We start from the raw sequence: 26,611 nt of genomic DNA, 5'->3' as shown, positions 1-26,611 counted from the left end.
TTAAAACCCGACATTTAAAGTAACTCTTTTTTCAAAACCTGTGTAAAAATGGTCAAAAGATCTGATGTATAGCTTGGTAATTTTCACTGTTACCAGAAGCTAGACTTTGGGCAATTTCTTTTCCTTTTTAAGCAAACTACCATCAGGCACCATGTGAAAAGATTGGAAATTGGAGTACATTTGTGCTGTTCTGTGGTTTATTATGTAGGAGAACTGAGTTGTCAGCATATGACATACTTGTCGTAGGTGGAAGCACACTAATTAATATATGGTCACCATTGACTCCATACCCCATGAAGTCTCATGGCTTCAGGTCAAACAAAGCCAAGGAAACCTCCTGCTGATGACCACCTACCACCCTCCCTCTCAACTGATGAACCAGTATTCCTCCATGTTGAGCATCACTTGAAGGAAGCTCTGAAGGAAGCACGGGCACAGAATGTACTCTTAGGGAATTCCTTGTGCATCACCAATAGTGGCTCAGTAGTACTACCACTGTATTGAATTGCACAGAATTTACAGCTCAGAAACCAGCCATTTGGCCCAACTCTTCTATGCCGGTGTTTATACTCCACACGGGCCTCCTCCCACTCTAATTACCGCTTCTCACCCCGCCGCCGTATCCCTCTATTCCCTTCTCTTTCATGTATGCATAGAGCCTCCTCTTAAATCCATCAATGCTATCTACATCAACCACTCCATGTGGCAACAGGTTCCATATTTTCACCACTCTCTGTAAAGAAATTGCTTATAAATTCTTTACTTTATTTGATCTGTTAATGGCTGTCAGTGATTGAGCTGCATGAGTCCTGAAGGATATAGCTGCCAGACTGGACCTGCATCAGGTGGTGAGGAACTAACTCACGAGAAGTAACTTACTTGACGTCATCCTCACCAACCTACCTGTCACAGATACATCTGTCCATGATAACATTGGCAGAAGTGACCACCCCATATTCCTTGTGAAGATGAAGTTTTTTCTCCACTGTGAGGACATCCTGCATCATGTCACGTGGAACTACCACCATGCTAAGCGAGGCAGTCTAAGGAAAGACCTAGCAACCCAGAATTGGGCATCCATCAGAGGCTGTGAGCCATCAACAGCAGCAGATTTGTGTACCACTACAATCTGTAACCATCTGCCTGGCCTGGCATATCCCTCACTCTGTGAGCACCATCAAGGCAGGAGTGTAGAAGGGTGTGTCAGGAGCAATACCACACATACCTTACAATGAGGTACAAACCTAGTGAAGCTACTACACAGAGCTACCTGCATGCTAAACCGCCCAATAGTCAACGGACCGGAGCAAAGCTCTGTAGCCCCATCATATCCAGTCAAGAATGGGAGTGGACAACCAGGCAACTAACAGAAGGCTCCAGGAACATCCCCATTCTCAACCATGGTGGAGACCAGCACATGAGTGCAAGAGACAAGGCTGAAGTATTTCCAAACATTTTCAGCCAAAGGTGCCGAATAGATGATCCTACTTTCCCTTCTCCCAAGGTCCCCACCATCATCGATACCAGTATCCAGCCAATAAGGTTAACTTCACGTGACATGAAGTAGTGGCTGAATGCACTGGACACAGCAGAGGCTATGGACTCTGACAACATCCCGGGAGTAGTGCTGAAGACCTGTGCACCACAGCTAGCCAGTCCCCTAGACAAGCTGTTCCAGTACAACAATGACACTGGAATCTACTAATGATGTGGAAGATTGCCCACATATGTCCCATCCACAAAAAAACAGGACAAATCTAACCCAGCCAAATACCGCCCTATCAGCCTCCGCCCAATCATCAGTAAAGTGCTGGAAGGATTCATTAATAGTGCCATCAAGCAACACCTACTCACCAATAACCTTTTCACCGATGCTCACCAGGTTCTGCTAGAACCATTCAGCTCCAGACCTCATCACAGCTTTGATCCAAACATGGAAGCAAGAGCTGAATGCCAGAGGAGAGGTGAGAGTAGCTGCCCTCAACATGAAGGCAGCCTTCAACTGGGCAAGACACCAGCAGACCCTAGCAAAACTACAGTTGGTGGGTGTCAAAGGGAACACCCTCCAATGGTTGTTGTCATATCTGACTCAAAGGAAGAAAGTCATGGTTGTTGGAGGCCTGTCATCACAGCCCCAAGACATCACTGCAGGAGTTCCTCAGGGAAGCCAACAAAAAGTCTAGCTACGCCCCTCCCAAATGGCCTTTAATGGTGCCACCATCGCCAAGTCCCCCACCATCAACATCCTGGGAGTCATCATTGACCAGAAGCTGAATTGCAACAGCCATATCAACACTATGGCTACAAGAGCAGGACAGAAGCTGGGTAATCTGCGATGAATAGCTCACCTTCTGACCCCTACAAGCCTCTCCACCATCTATAAGACTCAAGTCAGAAGTGTGATGGAATACTCACCAGGATGGGTGCAGCCATAACAATACTCCAGAAGCTCGACACCATCCAGGACAGAGCAGTTTGCTTGAATAGTGCCCCTGCCAATGACTCTGTGTCCACCCTCTCCACCAGTGGCGCACTATGGCTGCAGTATATATGACTATAGGATGCACTGCAGCAACTCACCAAGGTTACTTTGAAAGCATTTCCCTCCCCTGCAACTTCTACCACCAAGGACAAGAACAGTACACCATAACCTCCAAGTTCTCCTCCAACTCACACTCCATCCTGACTTGGACATATATCACCATTCTTTCATGTCGCAGGATCAATACCCTGGAATACCCACCTAACACCATTGTAGGAGTACCATCACCACAAGAACTCCACCGGTTCAAGAAAACGGCCCACTAGCATCATCTCAGGACAACTCGGGACAGGTAATAAATGCAGCCTTGCCTGCGTCACCCACATCGCAAGAACAACTAAAACAAAATGTAGTTATTGGGTATAAATCTCCAGTAGTCAGATGGGTGTGAATTTAAGACTGAGAAGTCAGGAGATCACTTGCAAATATTCTCACACATTCAACATCCCCTTCTTCACCAAGCTGCACTGGCTGGCTGTGCCCTACCAAATCAATTTCAACATTCTTGCCTTTATCTTCTTAGCTATACCTTCCCTCCATGTTACTTAGGAAATCTTCTCCAGACCTACTTCCTCGCCCACACCCTCTGGGACCATTGTTGCCTACATGTCTTCGCTATGCTATTGTGATCAAATACTCCCAAGTCCCCTTATTGGCTTGCTGCAACTCTTTAACATTTGCTCTCCCCAGCCAAGTGTGGGTTGGGGCAATATCGCAATGCCCCCTCATCGCCCACGCCTAACAGGCTGGGATCTTAAAATCGGAGCCATATTTTTTTGTTCTAGCTATGCATCTTAGCATTCTATTAGATGTATTAATTGCTTCAACACTTTTTCTGAACACTGAAATGACACATCTACCATTACTCCCAATTATCTTTCTAAATCTGTTATTTCAATTCAATTCACTGTACACTGATGTCCCACATTTTTTTCAACCTATGTTTAATACTTTATACTTTTCAGTGTTAAATTTAATTTGCCATGTATCTGCCCAATTGAATAGCCAATTTGAAGTGAGGGGTTTATCAGGCAGGATCTTCCCTTTTGAAATTCATGCTGGCTGTTACTGTGGACTGGTACTGATTCACCTATTAGCTTTCAGGTATAAAACATCTGTACTGAATATAGTGACATAATTTACAATCACAAATTCCTGTTCAGTGTGGTTATTTAGACACACATAGTTGTGTGCGTAAAATATGCATAAAGGTAGAAAATTTATTATATAATTTTCACAAAATGTAAGAACGTATATGATAGCCGAGTGCTATGAGGAGTAGCATTGTGCTATAAAATGAAAAAGAGTTGGTTTACGCTTTGGATTATTTAATATCAGCCAAGATGAAGCTTTTCCCAGCAGTGAGGGAGGATGAGACTATGGTAGGGTGAGTCATCCAATGCTGCCCTTTTACACTTCCCATTGGTGACACCTAACTTGGCAGAGGTCTGTGACAAGGGTACTTGCCTATCCTCTTTGGTTGGAAATGGTGTAGAGTAATGGAGGACCTAAAGGGAGGATGCAACAAATAACTAAAAATAAGAGAAAGGAGGATTAAAATAAGTAAGACTGCCTCATAGCAGAACATTCAAAGTGGTTGCTGCATTAGCATGACATTATTGTTTCCATAGAATCATACAGCACAGAGGGAGGTCATTCAGCCCATCGTGCCTGTGCTGGCTCTTTGAAAGAGCTATCCAGTTAGTCCCACTCCCCAGCTCTTTCCCTATAGCCTGCAAGTTTTTCCTTTTCAAGTATATATCCAATTCCCTTTTGAAAGTTACTGTTGAATCTGCTTCCAACACCCTTTCAGGCAGTGAATTCCAGATCACAACAACTCGCTGAGAGAAAAAAAAAGTTCTCTTCGTCTCCCCTCTGGTTCACTTACCAATGATCTTAAATCTGTGTCCTCTGGTTACAGATCCTCCTGCCAGTGGAAACAATTTCTCCCTACTTATTCTATCAAAACCCTTCATAATTTTGAACAACTATTAAATCTCCCTTTAACCTTCTTTGCTGTAAGGAGAACAATTCCACTTCTCTAGTCTCACCACATAACTGAAGTCCCTCATGCCTGATATCATTCTAGGAAATCTCTGTCTCTCCATTCTTGTGACCTTCTCAGATAAGCAGTATAACTGCTAATTGTGGTTTCCATTGCAGCTAGGTGAGAAGAGCCGAGAGATGGCAAGCCTTAGAAATGATACTGCACGTAGTCAGCAGAGAAATATGCAGCTAGTAGAGGAAAGTGCAGCGTATGAGGAACGGATGAGAAGACTGCGTGATGAACTGAAAAAAATGCAGACGCTGAATCGGCGGGCAGAAGAGGAGGTGAGGGGGATGGCTTTATCTAATGAGAAACTGCAGATATGTATGTTACTTTCAGTTTATAACTGCAGGTTAATAATTTTTTTTCTCTCGTCAATTTTTCTCTATGCCCTCTCCTCCAATAATTTGACCAAGTTGCCATTGTTCATGTGTAAACTTTTACCGTGAGTGTCAGCAGTCTATTTTGCCACAGGTGGCATTGCAGCCGAGTCCAATCCTGTCCTCAAATTTTGGGATCTGTAAAGAGACCAGAAGAATATATCATTCATACCTAACTAGAACTTGTGTCCAGTTGTAAAGGCAGCTGTATTTCTTTTTGCCAAACAGCAATCTTTTACTATTTTAAAATAAAAATAACTTTTTTAGAAAACAAGATAATTTACAGCTTGATTGAAAGGAAATATACTTATTGATGTAACAGAACTTTTGCCTGGTGTAAAAAAATCATTAGTAGCAGCAAACTACAAGATAAATGTACTTTCACAACACCTGCACAAAAAAGTCTTTGGGGTTGGAATTCTCTGAGCACTATTTTTAGCACACTGGTTAACGCACTCTTTCAAAATTCCTAAGTGAGCTATTTTAACAAAATTCTCAATCTGTTTGAAATAACTGGGTTAGCAGCTTTGTTAAAGTAACATACAGATGAATTTTGCACAAACTCTTTAGCTGCTGCATGAAAAATAGCACTCAATAGAATTCTAACTCCTTTGTTTTAGAAGAAATGTAGCTTATCCAAGCTGAGTGTGGGACTATACAAAGCCCTGGTTAGACCACATCTGGAGTACTGTGTACATTTCTGGGCGCCACACCTTAGAAAGGATATAATGGCCTTGGAAGGAATGCAGCGCAGATTCACCAGAATGTTACCAGGGCTCCAAGGGGTAGATTATGAGGAGAGATTACATAAACTAGGCTTGTGTTCCCTGGAATATAGAAGGTTGATTGAGGTTTTTAGGATTTTGAAAGAAATTGATAGGGCAGATAGAAAGAAACTTTTTCCACTGGTGGGGGAGTCTAGGACAAGGGGACACAACCTTAAAATCAGAGCCAGGCCAGTCAGGAGAGAAGTTAGGAAACACTTCTTCACGCAAAGAGTGGTAGAAGTGTGGAACTCTTTCCCACAAAAAGCAGTGGATCTTAGCTCAATTAATAATTTTAACTCAATAGATTTTTGCTAGCCAACGGTATTAAGGGATATGAAGCCGAGGCATGTGGATGGTGTTAGGATACAGATCAGCCATTGAATGACGGAACAGGCTCGAGGGGCTGAATAGCCTACTCCTGTTCCTATGTTCCTATGACTGTTTAAAGATCTTATAGATTCAAATATCTCTAGTTGATGTTGGTTTTATTTTTGCTGTAATGAACCAGGAGTCTTTAATTGCTACTGATTTAGTTCCACTGAATTCGATAAAGCTTGCTTAAAAAAGAAAACCTAGCAGTTAATTTATTCAAATAAAACTGAATTGCTACTGCTTTTTACACCATGTATTGCGGTGCGGTGTTATTGCTTTTGTTCAACTCCACATTTATAACTACATTTTCCCAGTCATTAAAGCTGACCTGAAGTTCATATGACAGCCATCCCTATATGGCAATTCAGCAGGTTGGCATTTATTTGATAAACAGGGAAATGCAAGGTTAACCCTAATTTAAGCCATCTTTTTATAGTGCACACCCAACATGGATCTTTAACAATAAGACCTGATTCATTAACCCAATCAGATGTGAAATAAGAACTACACACTGTAATATTTCTATAGTACTGTGCAAATGTAATTGTGTTGTGAGTCCTCTGAGATATTAGCAGTTGAAGAACATAGAGCAGGTGAAAAACATGAAGAAATAATTAATTTTTTAGAACCCAATGAATTTTGCTAAGGTCATCCTCAGTACTGATTAAACGTGAGACTGTGATGAAATTATTTTTTATAGACCAAGTGACACAGAGATTGCTTGAGGATTAACCTAGATATGGCACTAATACAACAGCAGCCAGTATTAATGTAATCTCACCTCCACATACTCACACTTTGGGTACACTTAATCAGCAGAAGCTTAATTAAAAATGCTTTGCAAATCAAACTTATATTAGATTCTGCATTAAGCCATCTCCCATTGATTTTCCTGTGCATTTTAGATATAAGGGTTATCTGCTGACGCTTCATCTTAGTAAAGATGTGATGTAGACTTAGACTGTTCAGAGCAATTTTTTTAATGGTTTTATGCAGATGATGCTACAGTATTTTGTAAATCAGTTGAGCTGAATGGAATGTAATTTTCTTGTTTAACTTGACATTTGAACTATTAAATAACTGTTACAAATGCAAGTGCCACTGTCAAGGGTTTACATACCAGATCTGCCTGTACCTGTGCCAGACATGTACTCACACCAGGTCTGATGTAGGTATTTGGAGTTTACAGGGAGAATTCTCCCTGATCCCACCCAAAATGTCCATGGCAGAGAATATCAGAAAATTCACATGGTGAGGCCTCCTGCTGCCTCATGGCCCCAGCCGGAATTTCCCTCCCCATCCTGAGGATCGCCACTGGCCACTCCTTCCCTGCCCGCTGCATGCAAATAGTAGTAGAGGCGCAAGGCCCAGGTCCCTAGCAGATTTTGCTTATTTCTGCCCCTATTGTCACCACTTCCTGGGGCCGCCATGTGAAATGTGACAGTAGGCCTCAGGAAGCGAGGGTAAAGAATCAAAGTTCCCCCAGTAGAGTGAAAGGGCCTTGTAAGTCTCTGGGGCCTCCTCTCCTTCCACTCGGCCCCAGAGACTTACCTGCTAAAGGCCTGAGTCTCGGCCAAGGCCTTCAGTGGGAGCCTTCCTTCCAATCTTCAGGTCACTTCTGCCCCCTTAAAGTCCCTCACCACTACTTCTGGTGCGACAGCACCGTCCCTTCTACAGCGCCATCGGAGATTCCACCCTCGCATTAGCCGGCCCCGTCTTAGCAGCAGGAATACTGCATCAGAGCCCACCATATTTCTGGAATGAGCCCAAACCAGGAAAATAGTTTGGATATGAGGAGCGGGTGGAAGTCCCACCCCACTGGAACACTGCCCCAAAGAGGAGAATCCCCCCATAGTAGTTTCAGAATTTTGTACGCCAACCAATCTTAGTTCTATGATTAGGAACACACTGAACAACTTGGTGGAGCAGCACACTCCGTACTAATAGCCTATCTTTAACAGTGGCAAAACATTGGTTCACCACCATGGTTAATTGCACAGTTAGTACCCAACCTGAGTTCTGTGAGGGAGTACCCAAGCAGAAAACAGGTGTTTTCCTGCCAAGAGAAAACGTCCAACCTTTGACATATTCCTTAGCAATCGATTACAGACCAGCATAAGAAGTAGCTTGGGAACAAATCATGTTCCTGCTCTCCTTGGTCAGGAAATGGAAAGTGGCATAAGAGCATCTTATAAATGGGGTGACACATCTGTAAAAACAAAAAAAACTGCAAGGAACACAAAACCTAAAAGTCTTAGTTGTCAGATTGAGAAAAGTGGTCATAAAACAGATTGTGTTGCAATGCACAGATAATCCAACCATAGTTCCTTCATATTTTCCAGGCTCATGTTTGTGAGAATCGATTGATGGAACTCAGTAACCAGATGATGGTGTCACAGAGGAAGACCCATGAAACCATGAAAGAACTTACCAGTAAGGATGAAGAGATAGTGATTATGAAGGTAGAACTGGCTTCTCTTCGAGAAAAATACCACTCCAAATCTGAAGAGGTAACACATACTTCCAGATTATTTAACAAATTTTAGGCTCCAATTTTCACTTTATTCAATTTAAAACGAAGTAACCAGTGATTTCTGGCTAATTTAGAAAGAGGAACTTTAAGAAAACATGCAGTCAGATTTAAGCAGCTTTAAAAGTAAAATGACTGCATGTAAACTTGTTTTTTTTATAGATTGAAATAATCAATCCCCTTCACAGGAAAAACAATGCTAGGACTTAAAAGGGTAAATTTTGCAAGGCCTTACACCGCCAGCAGAGCATTACTAAATTTACACTTAAATGTCTCAGTCTTTAGCCTTTTCTTGTCAATTGAATTTTTACGGCATATATAGAGCACTGTGAGATTAACATGTGCCGATTTTTGTAGTTTAAAAAAAAAGTACACATACACATTTTCATTCAATTAACAACAACAACTTGCATTCACATAGTGCCTTTAACGTAGTAAAACGTCCCAATTCTATACTTCAGTTATAGAAGGGCACAGATACAAAAATGACTGGATGCAAAGTGAAAAAAGTGAAAGAGAGCTGCAATTGTACTTCCTCAAAGTAAATTAAAGATGCAAGTACAAAGTTCCCCCTTAGACTGTATTGTATCTGAAGGAGATCACCATTCAAAGAATGAGGATAACTGTACCTTAGGTAAATAACATTCCTCTTTAGTACCTGTAGTTAAACAGCCACCTGTCTAAACCAACCAGTTTTTTTACATCATAGCTTCTTTCTATTTTAATTAAATAGAACTTCAGCTGGATTAAGCAGCTTCCCTTAAACACAATTCACTGATCAGTACCTGCCTTAAGGATTTGTTCTCAAAGATTCTGCTTAATGCAGTTTTCATTGTAAGAAATATAGGTTACAGCTCAATCTAATTTCACTGCATGAACATTTCTATTAAAACAAGGCACTGCATTCCTTTACTAGCTGTCTCTTCTCTGACACTCCCAGAGAGATGTGCATCAGCTAGACAAAAAGTGAATTCAAAATGTTGTCAGCCATGACAGCTGTTATATAGCATGCCATCCACAGTGGCTAAAATTGCCATATTCATTACACCACCTCATGTCCACACAGCCAGGCTTTAAATTGATGTTGAAAAGTGTGTTAGTCAGTGCTTCAACTATGTATTACAATTCATGTCACCAGAGAGCGATTTTTTTCCACCTTATTTCGATCATGTTCTGCGTTAGTGTCTGTTCTTGATATTGGAATGTTTAGCTGGGTAATTAAGTGTAATGGAAAATTTAGACTGAAGTGTCTCTATTTCAGAAAGGGCCTTCTGTTAATAAATGACTGCGGAAATGTTGTTTGACTTCATTTGAACAGGACACATATATTTTGTATCAAACCAGACTGATTTTTCTTTAATATGAACGTTAATGGCAGTGGTGAATCCACAGAGTGAAATACTAGGCAGAGGAGGTAAAATTCAGTTAGTAAAACAGGAATCAATCTTTAATTCTTTTAGGTATATGAAAGAATTTTTGTACCACATACAAAAATTGTATAAGTGAAGAGTATTGAGCATATACAGTGACCTTATACTACTTTCAATTATGAATCCCAATGCAAGTCAGCAGCCTCTTCTATTTACTAGTATAGATTATAAGCTTCATCAGTTCATCGAGCTGAAAATATTTGACAAAGTCTGCAATTTAATTATATAAAACTACCCGTGCCTCAAGTCAAAATATACAACTGCTCAGTGTTGCAGTACTCAATTTCTAACACTGGATGTGACTAACGAATTGACTCCTTAGTGACATCTAGTGAGCAAAATATGGTATCACAAGATCACTATGGGCCAGTTTCTGTGAGATTTTTGTGTATCAACAAATTTGTTGACTACTTTTCTTGTTTTTCTGATTACTTAAGATTATAAATTGGCAGTGAGTGTTTTACTTGCTGTTTAGTTATGGAATTTGTTGAGTAATTTAGCTAACTAGAATTTGTATGTAAAATTGTTGCACTCATAAAATGGAAATTGTTACAGTACTAAATTAATTGGCAAATTTTGCTTTTAAGGAAGATTATTGACGAGATTTTCTGGTTTAGTACGCACTCCATATTTTGAGAAAATCTCTCAAATTGCTGTTTTGAGATTTGTTGGCAAATGTTGTGAAAATTATTATTGATTCAAAACTAATCAAGAAATCAGATAAATAGGCTAGATTAATGTTTTCCCTTATTCTGTTAATTAGATTGAAAACAGCCATCAAAGAAAGCAACATAATTAACATCATTCAAATCAGGCTGATGGAACATGTACTTTCCATTAGTCCATCAGAATTTAGACTGATATTGTCTGTTCTAGGGATTTTAGTTCCCAACAACAAAAGTAGCTTTTGGATTGTAGACCAGTGCAATTTAGTATCTGAGCTCTCAGTTGCGGCAGTAACTTTTTCACCAGCAGTGGGCATTTTAAAGATTTGTTCGATCTATCTCGGGCTTCTTCTGGCCAACTGATCGAAAGCAAACATATTGCAAACTGCAACAAGAAAAGAAATAACCAAGTTACCTGCTCTTGTCGGAATTTCCCGACTGCTACCCAAAGTTTCAGTTAGGCTTGCCTATTTTGCAGATCATAGTTCAAGAAATTAGAGAGCAACCATACATTTTCATATTTCTACCAAGCTATTTGCACTTTCAGAAACAGATTTTTATAGAAATTATATTAAAATGTACAATATCCAAAGTCAGTTTGGTAGCTTCACTTTAAATATGGGTTTTTGAAATTTGTATGTCAGTCTTCCCAGAGAACAGCAAGTTGTACTTTACAAGTCTACTGATATATATTCCGTAAAATGGTCCCAAGCAGAGAAGGAAATCATGGGAATAAGAACAGCATAAAGGCCAGGGGGTTTATGTGTTTGCAAGAAGAGGATCGATATGTTTTCTAATTTGACATTGACTGCTAGATGTTTGCTGATTATTGCTTTTTAGATTGTTTGTGTTGAAATGCAGATTTCTTGTGATGCAAAATATAAAAGAAACTGTATGATGCATTGCTACTTAAGAAGTAAAAAGTAACCCAGTGGCAACCAATGTTCTTGTTTGTACATTCTGGATTCATTTAGCAAAGGGACCAAATAATAATACATTGCAATATATAAAAGTATATATTTCCTTGCATCAGCTTGAATGAGTTTCCCAAGAAATTACGAACAGTTTTGTTGAAGTTGAAATATTTTCAAAGGCTCGGTATTTTAATTTGATGTTTTTAACAACAGTTTCTTTTTTTTAAATTGCATTCTTTAATGTGACATTTTGGATGATAGAATCAGTAATATTATAATTCTATCATTAATCTGAAAATTATTTTTTAAACTTGAAATTTAAAAATAAATAGATGGAGAGTACCTCTCCTGCTGCCTGCCTATACTAATTTGAGAATAGATGGGCTAGGGGGCACCTAAAACCAAACACTATTTCCTAAGTAGACAGACTCAATGGGCTCGATTTTCGCACCCCCGAGCGGGTGCGTTCGTGGTGGGGGGGCTGCGAAAATCGGGGATTCCCTGGGCGGGTCTGGAGCCCGGCTCCAACCCACCCACTTCCGGGTTCCCCAGTGACACGCTGACATGCGCGCACAGCCCCCGCATGTGGGACTCCCACCAGCAATTAAAGCCGGCGGGGTGCCACTTGAAGTAATTAACCAGGTACTTCAGGTCATTTACAGACCTGATTGACCTGATATTTTAGGAGGGGTGGGATTTTCAGATCAACTGGGACTGTTTCCCGTACTGGGGGAAACATTCCCAGTTGAAATGGACGCGTTGCAGCGACCAGCCTGTGGCAGCTGCAAAGGTCCAACTGACAGGTGTGGGGGGAGACCCTCACTCATTGCAGGAGGCCACTCTGTCACTTTGGACAAAGTTTGGCCTCCACCATCCTCCTCCTAACAATAAAATTCACAAACTTGCACACTTACCCCGGTGTCCAGACACATTTACCTACCTTGCGGACCCCCTCAAATGTACATCTTCCGGATGGGGGCCGCCGTAGCTGCAGTCATGACCTCCTCGGAGGACGAACAGCATCACCAACCTCGCCGGCCACGCCGTCCACCTCTGACACGTGGAGCTCCACAACACAGTGCTGTGACACATCCACCTGCACAGCAGGAGGGAGGGCAACCGCAGAGAGATGCGTCACGGAGGGCACTACCCTCGCCACAGGGTCTATAGACTGAGGCTCAGCTTCCTGGACCTCTCTGAGCAGCAGTGCACACGGAGGCTCAGAGTCACTCGACATGCAGTCGTGGACCTCTGCAGCCTCCTTCATGCCAAACTGCTCCCGGCTGGCCCGAGCACCATCGTCTTACCTGTCGCTGTCACAGTCACCATTGCCCTCAACAACTTCTCCTCCGCATCCTTCCAGGGTGCCACCGGGGACATCGCCGACGTCTCTCAGTCGTCTGCACAAAAGAGCCCTGCAAATACACCTACACCACTATGCAGTGACACAATGGGTGGCATCAGTTGTGGGTCTTCATAGTGATCCTCAGGAAAAGGCATTATTGCACAAACCAGACAAGATTCACAAAGACGTGGCAGTAGTGGTGACAATATAATATGTAATGTGAGTTGATCAGAAATTAAATATAAGTAAAAACCATGACAAACCCTCAAACACCCTTGTGCATCCCCTTCATGCTCACGACACGTTTGCCTTACGCTTCCTATTGCACATATGTGATGCATGCCCTGTGGCTGCCCTGGGAGTTGAGTGAGGCTGACCGTGAAAGAGATGCATGAGAGGGTGAGTATGAGATAGAGCCATGAGATTGTATGAGGATTGGGTTGAGTGGTAGTGGTGGGATGAGTATTGGCGAGGTGAGTAAGTGCAGGTTAGATGAGGATGAGGTTAGAGTGGGTGTGAGGAGTGATGTGATAGAGTAGTGTTGGCAGTGCAGAAGGAGATGTGGGGTGGGGGTGGTGATGTGGCAGACAGAGTGTCGAGGAATGAGTAAGTGTACTCACTTCGGCTGACCTACTTAGGTCATTGAAGCACCTCCTGCACTGTATGCAGGTGTGCGATATATTGGTGGTGCTGGTGACCTCCTCTGCCACCTCGAGCCAGGCCTTCTTGGTGGCAGAGTCAGGCCACTTCCTCCCGCCCGCCGGGGGGAAGATCTCTGTTCTCCCCCTCCTCCTCACCCCATCCAATAAGACCTGGAGTGAGGCATCATTAAACCTGGGAGCAGCCTTCCCCCTGGGCTGCTCCATGCTGTAATTTTTCCTTTTTTCTGCAGCATCAGTCAGTGGAGGACTGCCCCTTTAAATAGGGCTCCTCCAGCTGGCAACCTATGCTGCGCACGCGCAGTCCGCCCGCTGCGCAGCTTTGCAGCGCGAAACCCGGAAGCAAAGGTAAGTGGCTTCAATTAACCTGCGATTGTGTGCGGAGCACCCCGATTTCACTGGGCGCGTTACCCACACGCCCAGTTGACCCCCCGTTGCGAACCCGCCACCCTCCTAATATCGGGCCCAATAGGCATGCCATCACTCCCCCTGGTGTAGAGGCTGAGTAAAGGAACACAAGACCTCCTGAAATTAAGAATTGATGCCATAGCTCTTCAAAAAAAAACAAGTACCCATATCTAAGCTGGAAAGAATCATGGATTTTCACTATATCAAATATGGTCTCCTTTCGTAGAGTGTTGTGCATGGCATCTTTAGAGAATAACCATGTAAAGGATAGAGTGAAATTCAAGATTCTGCAGAAGCATTCTTGCCCAGACAATGACCCTTGTTCCTTTCATTTTTATTGCTGAGTTACAGATAGAGAAAGATACAATAACCCCACTCTGGTTCCCTAACTACATGACTGTCAGTGTAGTTTGATTATTATTCTTCTTGGATCCTTTTATTATTTTATTGATCTATTTGGTGCATTTTTTCCATCTCTGGAATTTTTCATAGCTGCACCTTGGACTGTTGTGACTCATCCTTAATGATTTTATGATGATCTTGTCTTGATCTCTAGATCGACCACTAATATGAAATAGATTTGGAAATTAATGAAAAAGCATCCTTGAGAAGAATGTGAATATATTAACATTATATTTAAAAATAGCACCCCTCCCATTTAAAAAGATGGTAACTTGGTCCTTGGCCTATGCCAAAGCTTCTTTGAAATTAAGTTGTACAAGAGCAGTCAGGGTGACTCTCCCTCTGATATTCAATCCATCTCTGCTGGGAATTGTCTAGCCTCTGCTTAGCACTTTTTCCCCAAAAGCAGCATGGCTGAAATAAAAACTCAACATGTGAAAAGTGGAGACACAAACCCATGCCTGAACACTCTGTAGCACAGCATGTCCAGACTCCAGCACACTGCATCACTGCACCATCAGTATTTTCATTGTTGCACTTGAGGTTTAAGTTTATTGTAGCCTGTTTATTCTAACCTACGTTTTTGGATTGTTTTAGCTTGACACCTTACGAAAGTCTCTGCATGGTGCAAGGTCAGACAGTTCAAGATTACATCGAGAAAGTGAACTGGTTGTAGCAAATGTTAATCAATGGGTAAAGGACCAAAAGTAAGTGCATTTAAAAAATGGATTTTAATTTCTGGTATTGTTTAATAAAGACATATCTATTAAAGCATGTAACTGGTTAAAATTCTGGAATGTTTCAAATGCACATACTATTGAGATGGCTGATCAGGAGCCATGTCCAACACTGGAGCACGAATGTCTGAGTCTGTGGCTGCACAATGGATTATCATTACAGGAATTAGCAAACAGCATCAATGATTCCACGTTGATTTAATGCTGGTCTGATTCTTCAATTATCAAAGTACTTATTACAATCCCTCTCTCCCACCAAGCCCCATCCCATATGTAAAAAGACTGTTAAAAAACTGGTAATTTTCAGTAAAACAGAGCTGATTTATTTAAAATAAAATACATTGAAATATTCTTTAATCCTGCATAAAAGTAAGCTTACCATCATGGGGTATATAGCTATATGACGAAATTTATTGACCACAATATTAGCAGTTGGTGATGGAGAAAGGACAATGACAGCAGCAATGGAAGATGTGATCCTGTATGACTAACTTCACTAAAGACGAAGATTATTCTATATATTATATAGAATAAAACTGTCTGGGAATGCATTCTTTCTGATAACAAATGAACTTCACAAACCATTCAAGCTATGTTCTTGTCAGTCATAACACATTCCATACACCTTGAGTGTGTTGCATCTTTATTCTGTATATATTAAATATAGTTTATATCAAAGCAGAACTAGATGTTTAAAATTGAATTAAATGAAAACCTCGCTTTTAAGGTATTTCTGAACTGGCTATCTATGTCTGAAAAAAATTGCCAGAATTGAGTATTGCATCTTGAGTGTTATTACTGAACAATGGCATTTTGTTGCACCCTGTGATTGGTCCATGGGAACATTGTGATTGTTGCTAAGTAATCACATGAACCAATGTTATTGAGTAATGTGACTGACATCATCTAATGGCATCACAGAAGTAAGCAGCATCACAAAGCTCATCTTACTGATGGTGTGATACCATTAGCCTTAGGTTAAATCAATTAATGCAAAAGTAATCTAATAAAGGGATCGTTGCGTGTCACATTCACATAATACTTAGCTACAAAATTGCATCACTCATGCGACTTTGATATAAATCTGATTATTGTGCTGTCTGTCACACCATTTCTGATCATGAGGAGGGTTATGAATCATTTGAAATACTGGCACAATTAAATTGGGCCAACCACTGCCTTGAGCGTATGTAATTTATTCATAGTATCTGGCGCCTGCTTTGGTCCCTGAGCCGGAGCTCACATCTGCTCTACTCCCTGACCCTAGGCCCACCCCTAACCATAGATAGTAATTTTGAAGAATGAGTGTCCACCAAGATTTAATGGCAGTAAGCACCAGTTGATCTGGTTTATTCGATAAAATAAACTTGGCATAACTAATAAAGCCTAGAATCAAAAGCAAAATACTGCAGATGCTGGAAATCTGAAATAAAAACAGAAAATGCTGGAGAAGCTCAGCAAGTGAGGCAGCATCTGTGGAGAAAGAAACAGAGTTAACGTTTCAGGTCGAAAACCTTTTGTCAGAACTCTGACGAATGGTCTTCAACCTGAAACGTTAACACTGATTCTTTCTCCACAGATGCTGCCTGTCTTGCTGAGCATTTTCTGTTTTTATTATAAAGCCTAGAATCAGATCAGGTAAAGTAATATTTGTGGATATGTGTAGATATTTACCGAACAGACACTCGCAACCATAGTAAAAGCAACTCCAACCAGATCAGAGCAAGATAATGTCATTTTTTTTTTAAAGTCTGCTTATTTTCCTTTTCTCTAAATTACTGACCACGATAACTGTCATGGGAGATCCACTAGTGTGTATTACAAAAACTCCAGCAGATTTGATCTGTTTTTTGATTTTTTTTTTATTATTCAACTGCAGATTCCTCTAGCAAATTGAATGCTTGCATTCTGATATAAAAATAAAAAATGCTGGGAAAATGCAGAGTATATATGAAAGAGAATGAGACTTTATTGACTCTATCACTGTACATCAGATCAGGATGCCTTCCTGACCAAAATACAATTCCAGGTGATTATTACGATTTTTGTGTCTCTCCTGTATTTGCTACAAGTAACTAAAACATTGTGCTTTTTTCTTAACAGGCAAGCCAATGAAAAACTTGGAAATAAGATTAAAGAGCAAACCAAGCAGATTCTCCAACTATCAACTGAAAAAGAGTAAGTGAGAAACAGCACAGGTGTCCCTTTCAGACACATTGACCTACAAAGACAGATATGGGCAAATCATTTTTAGTAGCAGACTAGACTAATCAAAACCAGACAGGTCAATCAAGACTCCACCTATTAAGATGTGAGATGGTACAACTGAGCAAGTAAATATTTTTCCAGGAATCCCAGGTCAGTGATGACATTTCTCAAATGAAGTTCAGAGCCTCAGTTTCCCTTTCTTCCTCACATCCTCCACGGTTCCCCAGACTAATTATGCCTGACATGTCTTATGATTCATTTGACCTTTGCACATTTTGATTACTGTCTTCCCACTTCTACTTAAAGACATGAAAGCATATTGCATTTCAGTTACTTTAAAATAACATGCTCTTCAATAGGGAACATTCCAGAATTTGATGACTATTCCAGAGGTAGATGAAGATTTCCTGGGGCTCTGGGCAGCAAGAACATTCACCCTTTGTGAGCTGCTGGTGCAATGCTTTCACAGCATATCCTTAGTAATGCACTGGGAGGAAAATTTAAATTTTATAATGAGCTGACCTCATGTTATGAGGCAAGGTTAGCTCATTTGTGGGTAAGCACCGAGAATGCCTTCAGATCAGCTGTCCCGGTGCTGCTCGGGCAGAATTGCATTATTGGTCCCATATTAAATGTAATGACAGGAAATTGGAGTTTACTTCCTGAGTATTAGGTATTATAACTTACCTGTATTCCCCATATTCTTTCCAATTTTTTTTTATTGGTTTTACAATTTTGATACTATCCAACAAAATATCCATCAAACACAGGCATAAATGTAATTACACATGGTTGCCCCTCGTTATGGGGTTCAGTGATTTTTAGATCCTGTTATCGTGAATGAGCAGTCCACGAGGTGTCTGGTACTTATTCACTGTCCTTTCATTTCACTATTGGCATCTATGCATTGGGGATACTATCCAGAAGAAACCTTCAGTGTCAGACAAAGCCTATCAAACATTTAGCCTTACATGTACCTGAGCTGTTGGACATCCTACCCAACAACTGATATTTATATGCCCTTCATTTAACAACTGTTAAAGGATGGGCATTTCCAAATCTAATCATTGTACATGGTTCTTTAATTGTCAGTTTTTTTGGGGGGATTAACCTATTGCTAAATATTATGGTTCCATATCCTGTCACATGCTGGTTTCTATGTGTGACACAAAGACATCCCTGGTTTAGTGGGCACCAATGTTTTCCTTTTTTTTAGGCCCGAGGGAACTGCTATTATTTTGTGATTCAAGCTGATAAACATGGAGGGTTGTCCCAGTACGACTAGGTGATTCTCATTTTTAGGATATGTTCTCATTTAAAGAGAAACTTCACTCTTGAAGTATCCCACCATACTGAATACCCAAGAGTGAACCAAACATATCCATAACTTCCCTTACATTTGCCAGTCTGTGCCATTGCATCAGTATCTATAGTGTTCGGTTTATAGGGATATAAAGGCCCAATTCAGAATCTCGGGATCCATTTTTTCTGGCAGTGGAGACTAGCTTGGCATGTTGTTCACCTCATATGAGATAGAATTGACTTCAATAAATGAAAATGTTGGCTAGCACTGGGAAATACAATATTTGCTCTGTGGTATTTATATTGCTTTTACGCTAGGATAACACGAGTACCATCTCAGTGGAAAAGTCAGCACATAGTTTCTTTAATCTATGTTGGAGTATAGAATTAAGTTTTTTTTAAATCAGGGTTTTACAAAAATGTTGTGGCATAAAGCCTGGGGTTTGCAAAAGTGTTGTGGCACATTTTCTTCCAACATTGAATTAATGACTACCAGGTGGTTTTTTGGTTGAAATATTTTTCATTGTTAGATATCCCATTTACATTCTGTTATTCCTTTATCTTTGCTGCAGTAATGACCCTTTCTGTTATTGCTGTTGTAATCTTTGTCACAACACAGCCATCTACAGGAAATGAATGAACGACTACAGCATGAGAACAAGAAATTAAAAGTTGAAATGGATGAGAAGAGGATAACAAATGAGAGGTTAAAGGTAAGCTTTGAAATTCCTTAAAGGCACGACAGGAGGGGGGAGAAGTAGTACTCTGTGAACGTCTGCCTGGTACAGGTAAAACTGCTCCCAGAAGATATAATTGGAATGTGATTTCTGCTATCAATATATTTTGAAAAGTTTCATAAATAATCTTCAGTTGAAAACTTTTGCTGCTCACCAAGGATCTTGCATCAAAATCAAGTCAGACAAGATCTAAACCTAGACTGCCTTCATAGGCAGTCTGAGTGCAGCACCTGATCCCACAGTGTGATTGTCCGATTTGTCCACAATTATTGAAGCTTGTTAATTCATGTCTCTTATACAGGCTCTGCACAGTCATCCAGCAGAGCATCCCAGTGTCACACGTCAGTTCCGGAGTCAGCTTCAGGATGAAGAGTAAGTACTTATCTCTGAATATTACTATGTTTCATTTTTTTTATAACTCAGTTATACATTGGAACCTGGCATGATTCACATGGGCACCGATATTCAACTGCAAATTGAAGCCCATTCTGTTTAACAGTAATGAGCTTTAAAGTCATTTCTGAATCTGAAACAATTTTCCCTTTGTGCCTTCCCGATGGCTCAGCAAATTCATACAATAAATAACTGAGCTGTACAAACCAGACCAGCAGTCTGTGTTGAGTTAACAACGGTACAATTGGCCTCAGCAACCCTAGATTGGACAAGGGAGATTTTCCTGATAATTATTCAGCGACCCCCTAATGGAAGTGTATGTTTGTGCACGTGTGGACATCGGATGAGGGCAGAGTCGGACTTGATTGAGGTGGTTGAATAACCTGCCATCACCCACTATCAAGATTCACGCATGAGTAATGGCCACTTGAGCAGCGTACTAGAGAGCAACCAGCAGTTGCAGAGCCGCACCTCAGCAAGGAGTCAACATCTTCATGATAAGAGAAGAGAAAATTAGCAAGAGGGGAAAAAACGAAAACAACTCATTGCTTTTATGAATTGGCTTATTAGCTTAATCTAGCTCAGTTCAGCATTTGGATGCTAACTCTGTCCTTTCCAGGTAAGTGCAGTATCAGACGTTTGATAGATGTCACCTGGTGTTGTTTACAAATTTGGTTTAATTGTTAAAAATCAAATTCTGAAACTCGAAAATCTGAAATATAGTGTAGTAAATCCAAACTCTAATCTCCCCTGACATGCTAAACCCTGCAATTGGACCACATATAATCAGATAATTAAAAGTTTTGTGTTTGGCGTACATGGGTAGGGTGTGAGCAAATATCCCATTGACTAAATACAGATCATAAAACATTATCTGTAAAAAATCTAAAAACATCACTGAGTCTCCATATAAATCTACATTCACTATAAAGCTATCAAAAATCTACAATGAATAAGCCACAACCACCACAAAAACAAGTTGCTGGAAAAGAAATGTCGAACTTCTTTTCAACAGCCATGTTGTTTCCCCACCCAGCCCACAAATAAACATAATAAACGTATAAAAACCTGAACGAAAAAAAATCGTCAAACTTATCAATAAACACCCATTACATCTTCTAATTACTAAAACAAATTGCACCTACACAGGTTTCTCACCTCTTGCCTCGTGGCTTGCCTTTGTTCCATTCCTAGAGCTTAGTTCTTGAATCTTCCCTAACTCAGACTGAAAAATTCAAGAGCTACATCTCCAACAATATTCCAGGATCTGATATCAAGTAGAAAACAGCACGCATCCTATGATTGCTTTATTGTGGTGGAATAGATTGGCCGGAGCAGTTAGAGACTGCAGATTATTTGTTCTGAATTGAAGGAATTTTAAACCTTGCCAATCCTATGACCTGGGCCTTTACTTAAGAGTGTCCTGTTGCTTAGTTACCCAGACCATCACCATAATAAAAATGTGTTGCTACAAAATGCGATCCATTGTACACTTGGTAGAACAATACAAATCCAGGCATGCGAGGTAGTGTTTTTGTAGTTCTCCCATTATCGTGCTACTATTTTATCATTTTTCCCATGAGGAGTGAAGGATTCCATACAGCTTCATTAGTTACTCAAGGCTCCCTTTTTTAACATTTATAAATATGTATTTTTCTTTCAACTCATTATGACCATAACTTTCCTTACCCTTTTTAAACTGTAATTCACTGTCAACATGGGGGAAGATGATAGCAAATTGAAATGATGAATTGTGAGAAGTGAGCTTTTCCCTTTTGGAAGTCTAATCTGTTTTAGCAAAGCCCCTGATCAGTTTCCAACTCCTGCTGTTCGTAACTTGTTGCTTATTCCGTTGTGAGTGTTGTGTTGCTCAATTACCCAGACTATTACTAACGTAATTAATTACTGGCTCTCTGTCCTCGCACATATCTTGCCACCACCTATCAGAAGAGAAGCAGCAATAATCAGAAAATACAACAGGGCCCTAGCCCGGGGATGGAATCAGTGGCAAGGGTATGGATTTTATGGTGGGGGCCAAAGATCATGGCTTCGGTCTTCCCAATGTTTAGCTGGAGGAAACTACAGTTCATTCAATACTGAATGTCGGACAACAGAGGCAATGGAGGGGTCAAGTCAGGTCATGGAGAGGTAGAGCTGGGTTTCAATGACCAATGTCTTCAGATGATGTTGCCAAAGGGCAGGATGTATTTGAGGAAAAGGAGGGGGGGCCTTGAAGGTAACGTTGTGGGACAGGAAGAGAAGCATTTCTGGAGATGCTCTGGTTACGAGTGGAATCAAGTGAGGGCAGTCCCACTGAGCTAGACAACACCAGAGATGCATTGGAGGAGGATGGTATGGTCGAGTGTGTCGAAGACTGCAGAGTTCGAGGAGGGATAATGCACCATGGTTACAGTCTCAGAGGATATAATTTGTGACTTTGATTAAGGCATTTCACTGCTTTGGCAGGGACAGCAACCTGATTGGAGAGATTCAAACAGGGAGTTGCAAGAAAGATGGGCATGAATTTGGGAGTTCTAGGACTTCAGATGAAAGGCAGGTTGGAGATGGGGTGGCAGTTTTCAAGGACAGAGGGATCGAGGGTGGATTTTTTGAGGAGGGAAATTATAACAGCAGTTTTGAAAGGGACAGTACCTGAGGCAAGGGAACCATTTACCATCTCAGCATTGGGACCAGGATGGGAAGTTGGGTGATCAGCAGTTTAGTGGGAATGGAGTCTAGGGACTAGGAAGTGAGTCTCCTGGATGAGATGAGCTTAGATAGGGCATAGGGTTGCGGGGCGGGGGTGGTGGTGGTGGTTGGGGGAGGAACTAGAGTGAGACAAGGGTTCAGGGCTAGGGCGGGGGACGACTGGGGAGGCTTGCCTTAGTGGGGAAGGGGAGGACCAGCAGAGGCAGCTGAATGGATGGTCTCAATCATAGCGGCAAAGAAGTCCATGAGCTCCTTGCACTTGTTGTTGGAGCTGAGGGTAGAATGAAGCAAACAATTTCCTTCGAACCTCCTTCCCCATTTTTTTTTGTTCCTCTTTTAAGACTTCCCAAGCCATGCATCATTCCTTGACCAACAGAACAGATAAGCAACCTATTCCCAGCATCACTCTTTGATGGCCACCAGAAGATGCACGGAAGAGATCAAGGATTGATGCACTCTCTGTTATCTCTTCTGCTGTTGATGCCTCCTTCTTAATGGCCTGGCTCAGACTGGGAAATCACATGTTGATAATGTTGTACAAAGCCTTATTTTGCATTCTGTTGCAATGCACTCCAGCTCGTCAGCCCACCAAACTAGTTCTTCAGTATTGCATAACCTACATAAGTTCCTTCATGATAATTGAACTTTTATAGAAGAAATAGGTATACCAAGATTGTAGTATTACCAAGATGGCAAATAATTCGGATGTTTGTTTCTAACATACTTATGTTGAATACCATGACGAAGGAATTAAAGAGAGTTAGAAGAAAGCAGAATGACAGTTTTGCTTTTATTTGTTTTTCTAACAGTGTGAATATTTTTGACCTGTAATTATAGTCATTTGTGACCACATATTCAAGATACAAATAACTTAAACTCTGTAAAGTAATTGATCTTGCGCTATTATTTTATTTCTATAAGTTGAGAAGGATCAGTGAGGAGGTCTGCTATCTCATTCAACAGTGATCCATTGCTTGGCTGTCTTTTTTCTCTGAGTCCTGATCGTTAAAAGTATTTGTGAAAGCATTTACCTGAAACCTAATGTAGCTGTTTAATAAAGCGACAGGATTTGTCATTGACTGGTAATTACACCACAGAAAATCAATTTAACTGCTTCTTACTTAAAGGAACTCTACAGTTTTCCATTATCCAGCGTAAAGGAAAAAATTTAATGCATGACTGACGTCCAAAAGGTCACACTCACTCCACAATCAAATACTTATCAAAGAAAAAAGCCAATTAACCCTATCGCCACTTGTAGCAATACTATTTTTTTCATATACCGTTTAAAGCATTTAACTAGTGTACAGAGAGAATGGTGTGCAGGAATTTAACTCTAGCTAGAAAGCAAATACGTAACTTAGTCATGAAAGATTCTGATTGGGACCAGGAGGGATTCTTATTTAGGACCAGTTTTCTACAGGGCAAAAATTAGTATATATTTAACATTTGCACATTTGACTTACAAGTCAGTGAAAAAGGTCAGCCACGTTACATTTTTTTCTGGCAACAAAAAATGTTAAACAATCTTTTAAAAACTTGTTCATATACAAGCAAATTTATCTGTGATTTGTGCACCATAGATGATGCTGTGCCATAAAAATAAGAAAAACCTTGTTACATTATTGGGCTTCATCCATTCTGAATTTCACTAACTAAGGATGCTGAGATATTACCATTAGTACTGACAAACTCTGTAGTGAAAGAAATAAGCTCTGATTGATATGTGAAGTGGTTTCTGCCCACATTATCTGTTCTGTGAAAGCTCCTTCTCCTCGCAGTCCTGGGTTGATATTTTGGAAAAGCCTTTATATTATTGGTAGCTTTTTGTTTTTATTTTTATGATTTATTAATAATGCTTTTTATTTTAATAATCCTTAGGCATGTTTTATAGATCATTTATGAATTATCAATGCCTTCAATAAAAAAAATCTTTACTTATTCTGTCTCCCTCCCCCCCTCTCAAAAAAGTAAGAATACAGTAAGAAGCGTAATGTTAATCGTTACTCTTGGAAAGATTTAATGCAATAAGAAAAATTATAAAAATATCTGTTTGGATGGGTTTTATTAATAACTGCTTTATATCCACTTAACAGTCACTTATATATTTATCTTGATTTAAAATAAATTAATGCGTTCAGTACATGCTAGCACACATGCTAGGGCCTAGAAGTTTGTTTGAAAATTAGGTGCTGAAGGGTCCAGTATGGCATATTACAACCTAAAGGCTTTTAGAACCCAAGCTTAGCATCACCTGAACACGCCTTATTGATTTAACTCATCCTGCCTCCTACTTTTATCAAGGCTGATAGGATCCTGCATTGTGGTCATTATCCTTTTACTTAGGTTTCTCATTAAAGAAAATGCCACATTTGGAATAAAAGTTGATGAAAAGGAAACTATATACGATTTAAACAGGATGGAAATCAGGTGGGCAGGAGCCGGGGTGGGTGGGGGGTGGGTGCAAACCGTCCTGATCTCGGCAGCTTGAGGTCCAAGTGATTTTAACTCCCGAGTATCCCGATTATCTGCATGCCCCCGGTCAGTTGCATGCTCGAAATTGACGGGAAGCAGCAGCTGCCCAGCAGGTAGGAGCGAAATGTCAGGCAACAGATGACCACCACCAGGGACGAAAGGAATGGTCACGAGGGCTTTCAGGAGAGCCTCGCAATCAGGAAGGGCAGGAGCCTGGTGCAGGAGAGGCCTAAATTTTCCTTTTGGGGCCCCACAGAGAATTTTTTTTTAAATGTGAAAACCTACCTGTTTGGGCCTCTTCTTGCCTTGACTCTTCTTCCCCCTAGGTTGATCTGGCAGGAAAGCCACAACTGTTTCCCTGCTTAGACCTCTGGTTAAAATCGCAGTCGGGTCCCAATTACATCATCGAAGTCCGATCTGCCTACTTAACAAAGGATCTGCTCAGAAAAGCAAGTTAAAATCGAAGATTGCGGGTTTCTCTTTGTACCTCTGTTTCAAACAAAACTTATTCCTGACTCTTCAATAATTTACAAGAATGACCTATTATCAATACAATGATTTTCTCCATGAAAACCAAAAAAAATCTTTCTTTGGTGAATTGCAAAAATGTTACCATTTATTATTTTCCATTTTAAGTTATGAATGATTCGATTTCTGGTCTGTGCTGAGCTAGTTACTCTCTACAGAGGCAGCAATTAGATGCTAAAATTGACGTCAGCACTCCTAGACTAGGGAAAGGAAATAAATTATTGAGTATTCCTACTCCTAACCGCTATCCAACGACCCCTGCTTCAAAACGTGCACGCGAACATCAGGTGAGGACAGGATTTGATGTCCTCAATTAGTCCGTCAATACTCAGGGCTCAAAATTAGGCCATCTAGTGTGCGTTGTTTCGGTGCTATGCGACCTCCCGAACATCCAAGGTGGCGTCTTGGATGTGCACACACACTTCTAGTGTGACGTGCGCCGGACGCCATCTTGGTAAATGGTTTAGCACATGCACAAATAACGAACGCCGGCAGTATGTAAAGTAGGGAGAATATGCATTTGATCAGTGTGCAACGCTGATTTAAAGTGATGGACAACATTTTGGGACTTATCGCTCCACTCTTAACCACAACCATCTGAACATGTCTTAGAGTGTTTGGAGAACCCCCCCCACCAACGCTATTTAAAGGGACCATACAGGATTTACAAGTTAGTTGCTGGATTATTGCTTCTGGCTGCTGATGCATTTGTAACTGTTTTTGGAGGTCTATACTTGAATACTAGGACGCGGGGACATAGCCTAACATTTCGAGCCAGGACATGCAGAAGTGAAGTTAGGAAACGCTTCTACACGCAAAGGGTGGGAGAAATTTGGAACGCTCTTCTGCAGATGGCAGTTGATGCTAGCTCAATTGTGAATTTTAAATCTGAGATTGATAAATTTCTGTGAACCAAGAGTATTAAGGCATTTGGGGCTAAGGCGGATATATGGAGTTAGGTCACAGATTAACCATGATCTTATTGAATGGCGGAACAAGCTTGAGGGGCTAAATGCCACTGCCTTTGCTGCCTCCTGATATGCGCCACCTTCTCCTCCAAG

The 26,611-nt window shown here is 40.8% G+C and overlaps 1 protein-coding gene across 1 annotated transcript in view; it reads left to right on the top strand.

Moving 5' to 3' along the window:
- Nucleotides 1-26,611, top strand: part of LOC137333349 (early endosome antigen 1) — a 586,801-nt gene that overhangs the window by 533,895 nt on the left and 26,295 nt on the right. The window contains exons 35-40 of the mRNA XM_067997503.1: nucleotides 4,706-4,873; nucleotides 8,451-8,618; nucleotides 15,059-15,168; nucleotides 17,302-17,376; nucleotides 19,328-19,421; nucleotides 19,747-19,817. Coding sequence (XP_067853604.1) covers nucleotides 4,706-4,873; nucleotides 8,451-8,618; nucleotides 15,059-15,168; nucleotides 17,302-17,376; nucleotides 19,328-19,421; nucleotides 19,747-19,817 — 686 coding nt within the window. The remainder of the gene's footprint in view (nucleotides 1-4,705; nucleotides 4,874-8,450; nucleotides 8,619-15,058; nucleotides 15,169-17,301; nucleotides 17,377-19,327; nucleotides 19,422-19,746; nucleotides 19,818-26,611) is intronic.

This window comes from Heptranchias perlo, chromosome 16 (genome assembly GCF_035084215.1).
Source record: "Heptranchias perlo isolate sHepPer1 chromosome 16, sHepPer1.hap1, whole genome shotgun sequence".
Taxonomy (NCBI): Eukaryota; Metazoa; Chordata; class Chondrichthyes; order Hexanchiformes; family Hexanchidae; genus Heptranchias; species Heptranchias perlo.
Note: the sequence above shows the minus strand (reverse complement) of the source record. Positions and strands in the feature narration are given on the sequence as shown.